Source organism: Macrobrachium nipponense, chromosome 5 (assembly GCF_015104395.2).
Source record: "Macrobrachium nipponense isolate FS-2020 chromosome 5, ASM1510439v2, whole genome shotgun sequence".
Classification (NCBI taxonomy): Eukaryota; Metazoa; Arthropoda; class Malacostraca; order Decapoda; family Palaemonidae; genus Macrobrachium; species Macrobrachium nipponense.
In genome coordinates, this window is record NC_061107.1 from 120,915,809 (window position 1) to 120,922,839 (window position 7,031).

Genomic DNA, 7,031 nt, shown 5'->3' on the forward strand with positions numbered 1-7,031 from the left:
GTCCATCTTTATCAAAGCCACGTCAACAAGGAATTTAAGTTTCCATCCAGGATTATTTTGATTCTCCTTCCTTATCTCTTTTGCTTAAAGAACACGCGACCCAGATTAATAAATTGTAACCCCGCCCCCTCTTTTTGTATGTAAAGGCCTGTCAACTCCTTTTATATTCAGTGTGAATTTGAAAATGTAGAGTTCTACGAAAGTACTTGTTCCAGATCCCTGTTTCACTTAGCTTTCTACCATGGAATTAAGGATATTCTCAAGTATGCATTCCTTCGTGTTCCATTGGATATATATATATATATATATATATATATATATATATATATATATATATATATATATCTACATACCCTACAGTACATACATACATACATATATATATATATATATATATATATATATATATATATATATATATATATATGCATGTATATATATATTTTTTTTCTTTCTTTTAATAGACTAGTTTGGGTTTTTATTATGATTTAGAAGTGGCTATTTTTTTCTAAATGTAATGTGGTTTTTTTATTCAGAGGATACTTGATTTCTTTTGTGATATATGCTGTGATTTTACTGGTTACTTATGACTCTGTGAGATTACATCTCACAAGTGTCTTTTTAGGGTTTGGGAATTGTTTGGTGAGTTCAGCCATTTGTTTTTTGTTAGGTAGATGTTTGTTGATAAGTTTTTTAGTATATCTGGTTTTAGCATGCTGGTTTTCTTTTGGTAGTGTTAAGTGCGCAATTTTTCAGTTGGTAGCTGTTGGGTTTTGGAGAGAACTCTTACAAGCTGTTTTGTGACAGTTATGTTTTGCAGTGACAGATTGTTAGTTGTAAAGTTGATGTCTTGTTTTTATTGACCAACGACATGGCCGACTTACGGTCTACACCAGTTCTTCATAGGTGCGCCATCACAGAGTGGTCTCTATGAGCCATGATGGATGTAGTCTATTATTTACAAGCCTCCAGGTCTGTCTTCGTGCCTTCGTCTCCTCGAGAGGACAGAAAAGGGCCGTGTTGGATGATGATAGGTGGCATGTTTACAGTCCCTATATTTCGTTTTGTGGTGCCTTTTTCTACACTAAGGATTCACAAGCACTACACTCAACAGGGGTTTGTGCAACCACAGGCCATCCAGGAGATTAAAATCGTCGAATTCAAGATATGAAGAATATATTGGAAAGAACTGAACTTAATGATCATGGAATTTCTGATTAGTGGGAATATGATAAACATTAGCTGCCCAAAAGACGAACAGCCTTCTACTGTTGGATTTATTTTATTTTATTCTTTTATTGGGCCCAGCCCGTGTTATTTTATTTTTTATTTTAGATGAACTATGCTTGAACAAGGTCAACCATGGTAGGTGGGGTCGAGCACTTGTTAAGTATAGAAAAGATATTTTATAATTATGCAGGTGCATAGACTGGGGTAGCAAACTATTTGGCTGTCCTGTGAAAATGATAGCAGAATCTCAGATCAGTTGATCGGACAAGCGAGTGTGTCGAAACATCTTTGTTGATGTTACATTCTTCTAAACGTTAATCGCCATCACAGGCTCTCACAAAGACGAGAGAAACATTCTTCGCCAGCAAGATCTGACCAACCTTAAACATTGACCCTGGGGACGTCACGGAATTTCCCCGCAATGGAAGTCTCTAATGGGTGTGTTCTGAACGGAGGGTTTGTGCGGAAGTTTATTCCGATGGGCGGATTCACGATGGGCGGAACTAGTGAAAGGCAGAGTTTACCCTTTGAGACAAGTCAATTATGAATCCCTAAGAACTAGATTGTAGAAAACCTGTTTTTTGGGGAATCATCTTCTAATTACTGAAGGGGAGTAGTGTCCTACGAGGAGAGTTTGTACCTATGTACAGGGTGTTATATCCTTCGTTAGGGTTTCTGAGGGATTATGTGCGCACTGCTTCTTAAGACTAGTTCCCTTGTGGATTGTGCCGTGACACTGTGACACTATACACAAATGACCATGGAGGTGAGGGTTGTTCACTAATGCTACTTATACCTTTTCTTTCCAATATTTTGAACGGTTTATCTAATTCTCTGTCTCTCTCTCGATCTTCTCCCTCTAACGGGCTCCTCCTCCCAAGCCCTCTTCACTCTATCCTCAACACATGCCCATTCCATCTCAATCGTGACACTCTTATCACCTGTGTCATCTCTACTAAGCCTTCCTGCCCTTCTTCTTATCTCGTCATTTTCCAATCTCACAAGCAGCGATATTCCCTTAATCCTCCTCACCATTCTCATCTGTGTTCTCTCAAGCTTTACTTCCTCTTGTCTTCTTAGAGAGGCCATGTCTCAGACCCATACATATTAACACTGGCCTTGTCACTGTATATATACTATATATATATATATATATATAATATATATATATATATATATATATATATATATATATATATATATATAATGAAAAATTAATGTAACCTGCAATATGCATGTGTTTTTTTCGGATAATTTAAAAACTAAGAAACCGGATTTGTGAATATATAATTTCTGTTTCAAGGGTTCTGAACAGAGGAGAGGTACCTAGCACATCCTGAAACTCCCAAGAAATAAGCCACAGAACACATTTATCCTTCTGCAGCAACTCTCCCGACGCCATTCAGTGGAAATTTATCGAAAGACTGACAAGTCACGAAACAAGAATTTTATCAGTTCGAAGATACACGTAATGAGAGGATAAAATAGCGACAAAAGCTTGTTTGTAGTTTGTCAATTGTTTTAGGAAGATTTGAACTTGTGTGTGTGAGCGACTGCTTCATTTTCTCCTCTAATTACTTGAAGATGACTTTTCTTACATATTTTCCCACTTTCAGATATTAATGAATGTGACTCAGGCAACAATGCTTGTCTAAGCAATGAAGATTGCACCAACGTTCCAGGGAGTTACACCTGTACAAGTGAGTGTCTGTTTTACCTGGATGTGTATATACATATGTATATATATATATATATATATATATATATATATATATATATATATATATATATATATATATATATATATATCGTATATATGTACATACACACACACACGCACGCGCGCACCGCACGCACACACACACACACACACACACACACACACACACACACACACACACACACATATATATATATATATATATATATATATATATATATATATATATATATATATATATATATATATATATATATATATACGTGTGTCTATGTGCAAAATTTTAATTTTTATTGGGTATTTGCTAGTTATAATTAATACTTATATTGGGAAAGATATTTGACAGTGACTATCTATTTATATCTGGTACTTCAGACCAGATATGTACCGACGCTCACTATTTCCCAAAATCATTTTCAGACCGGTGCGGGCCAGGCTTGACATACCTGCCTGTGAACGACAGGTGTGGCAAGCTCCTCTCTGGGAATATGACCTACGATGAAGGGAGGACGATGTGCTTCAAAATTTCGCTCTACGAGGGTGATATAAACTCAAAAGCAGAAGTCAACGGTTACGGTGAGGCTTTCTTGCCCAACGTTGGAGGTAAGTAATTAACGTTTGATCACTTGAAAGTATACCTTTGAATCGTTGCATGGTGGGATATGTATATATATGTATATGCATGTATATATATATATATATATATATATATATATATATATATATATATATACATATATATATATCCCAATCAGACAGTCAGGTAGACGCGTTTTATCAATAAGAAACATGAAACATAAATGGGCAGCTCTTTCTGCAGGCAGACAGGATTGCCATGGGTTCTCCTTGGGGGCCGTTGTTTGCCCTTTTTTTTTTTTTTTTTTTTTTTTTTTTTTTTTTTTTTTTTTTTGTTTTTTTTTTTTTTTTTTTTTTTTTTTTTTTTTTTTTTTTTTTTTTTTTTTTTAGAAGAAATGTTGACGATACTATGGCTTCTTTAAATTTCCGTGGCAATGCCAGCTTTTTTTATTTATTTTAGATTACGTGAATGAGGCCCATCCTTACATTAAATTTACGTTGGAAAATGAGAAGGATGACACCCTGGCCTTCTTGGATATAAAAATAACTAGACGTGACCACCATTTCAACACAAGTGTTTTTAGAAAGAGTACCTTCACTGGGCTCGGGAATAAATTTTTGAGCTCGTATTTTCGTCACTTTAAGATTAATGCTAACTTTCCTCTGGTTATTAGGGCCCTTCGGTAGGTACACATCTGACTGGCTCTCTTTCCACCTTGAAGTCGAGTTTCTTTTAGAATATTTTGTTAAGAACTCATTTCCCAAAAAGTTGGTTTTAAACATCATAAGTCAATTACTAACGAAGTATCTGGCAGCACCCACTCTTAATTTTAATGTTCCTAAGCTGACCATGTACGAACCCATCCCTTTTATTCATTCAGATAGTTGACGTTTGAAAGTAAAAAAAAAAAATATTTATCATTGAAAAGGAATTTGGTTTTTTTAATCTTAATCTCATTCCCTTGATTCCACAAAAAAAATGCAGGGTTTTTTAATTACGAGGACAAATTGCAGGATTTCATTAAGTCCAATGTTATATATAAATTTGAATGCCCAAGATGTCTTGGTATTCATGTTGGTTCTTCGCGTAGACTGTTACAAGTCCGGCATTACAGCCATTTGGTATTAAGTTACAGAACTGGATCCAGAATCTCTAATCCCGAGTTCTCTAATATAAGAGCACATGCAAAGAGTTGTAAAATCCCCATTGAAAAGAAACATTTCTCTATCATTGGCACCACAAAGCAAGCTACTCACCTAACTATCCTTGAGCCATTGTTTATTAAGAACCTATCACCTAGATTAAACTCCAAAACCTCGTCATCTCCCCTCTCTCTGGCACAAGGTTTACGTTGTGCAGACCTTACCGTTTTTAGTCACTCAGCTCCCTCTTGCTTCTAGAATAGGTAGTTTTCTCCTCATTCCCCATTTCAACGTTCTTAGTATAATCTAATTTATATTATAACTTGTAAATTTATTTTAGCTGCGAATTTTAATTGCAGACTGGTGATGTGATCTCGTCTAATTGGACACCTCTTCTTTCTATTTATGGTTTTCCTGATGTGATTATATATATATATATATATATATATATATATATATATATATATATATATATTTATATATTTGTGTATATATACATATACTATATATATACATATATATATATATATATATATATATATATATATATACATGTATATGTATATGTATATATATATATAATATATTTGCCAATTAGGCCGTGGCTTTAAATAGTTATTTCCAAAATACGACCTATATCCGATGCTTTGGCAAGATTTTATCAACGAAAACCTTTTAGACACGGCCCTGAAATGCACAGTAGAGGTTTAATGGGATATTTATACTTGAGACGTATCCTGTTTTAACAGAAGAATTTATATGTAAGCCTCACCATTATCCAGTCAACAATTGCTACACTCGTTTAAGTAATGAGGTCGTTATCTATGCAAAATATATACTTATAAAATAAAAAAATTCTAACATTCGTTCATTTATTTACGATTGCTTAATGGATGAAGAATATTATTTGTTTTTGGACTGCAAGCTGTTGTACGTAATCCGTCCATACCGGCCATATGGTCGCGTTACAGAGGTCCTGGGATTTAAGACGAGAGAAGTGTTCATTTTGCATATAGGGAGGAGGTAGGTACTGGGTTGTAGATTGTAGGTCAAACGTGAATAGGGTGAAGGTCCTGCGCTCTATAGCCTCCTACTCCCATTTATATTACTTAACAAAATACAAAAACAATAATTAAATGAACACAGAGTCTACAAAAACCAAGAAATGGGGTGCAGGGATGGGGAGGCCAGGAAAGTGGGTTGAGGGATGGATGAGGATGGGAAGGGAGAGGGAGGGAGGGAGGAAGGGAGGGAGGGAGGGAGGGAGGAAGGGAGGAACGGGATGGGGATAAAGGACGTTCGAAAGACCAGGTTGGCAATGCTTGGCAACGCCATGTAATTCCAGAGTAAGAGCATCAACTAACACCTTTTGACAAAGCACTACTGTATTACCAAAATTTATGGGGAGGTGTCTTGTACGTACACTGTGTCAAAGTACCATTTCGATCAAATGATGAGTTTGGAAGATATTTGAGAAAAACAATGACTAGTGTTCCCTGAAATGAATAGCAGTACGTACACTCTACATTGCTATAAGGGCATGGCCAGAATTGATATTGGTACTAGAAATTCATGGCGCCTTTAAATGACTGCTCAGTTACTTCAGTGTAGGTACTACATACATGCTAGTATGGGCAAATGAGCTGGCAAAGTACAAAGCACGGGAGGTTAATCCACTTATTTCACTCCAGATATCGCCTGGATCCACAGTGTGCCATTCTCCGTGCTCGATAAGTGCGAGACCCTGACGAAGGCAAATAGTACCTCCTATGTAGTTGGAAATCTTGACTGTAACGTCAAGATGAATGCCATCATATGTGACAGCGTAGGGGGGGTGTAGTGGGCGATTTCCAGTGATGTCAACTCTCCATGGCTCATTTCCCGAAGAGAAATGATTTGATATTGAAAATGTTTCACCCTGGTGTTTTGTGGGGAAAATTATAGATATCTGAATTCCTTGTAACGTCTCTTTGTTCTTCAAATAAAAGTGTGATTGACGTCACGAGGCCTTTCTATTTCCTTTGCCAAAGTAACTGAGGAGTCATCGGCGGACACTCAAGCAAGTCCTGGTCTTGAATGAAGTGTTATTCTATTCTCGTGGTTTGGTTGGTCAAGTCTCTGTCTGTCCCCCGAGAGTGCGACAGTGTCTTATGTGTGAAGTACAAAGATGAATATGTGACCAGTCATTCGAAACAAATAAATATATGAGGAATAAAGTGGAACCCGCCTCTCCTTAATTAAAGTAGTTCAATTTACATGGTACACTTTTCTCTGAGCAAGGTACGAAATGACTAGCTGTCATCAGTACACGAAGGACGTCGTGGTAAGCATTTTCGCTGCCAGGGAGATTATAGTAAGATTT

The 7,031-nt window shown here is 36.3% G+C and overlaps 1 protein-coding gene across 1 annotated transcript in view; it reads left to right on the top strand.

Annotated features, from left to right (window-relative positions):
- The window catches only part of LOC135215921 (fibrillin-2-like), a 21,570-nt gene extending 14,901 nt beyond the window's left edge, over positions 1-6,669 (top strand). Inside the window, exons 4-6 of the mRNA XM_064250876.1 lie at positions 2,847-2,930; positions 3,371-3,553; positions 6,361-6,669. Of these exons, the coding sequence (XP_064106946.1) occupies positions 2,847-2,930; positions 3,371-3,553; positions 6,361-6,509 (416 nt within the window). The 3' untranslated portion in view covers positions 6,510-6,669. The remainder of the gene's footprint in view (positions 1-2,846; positions 2,931-3,370; positions 3,554-6,360) is intronic.
- The last annotated feature ends 362 nt before the right edge of the window (positions 6,670-7,031 follow it).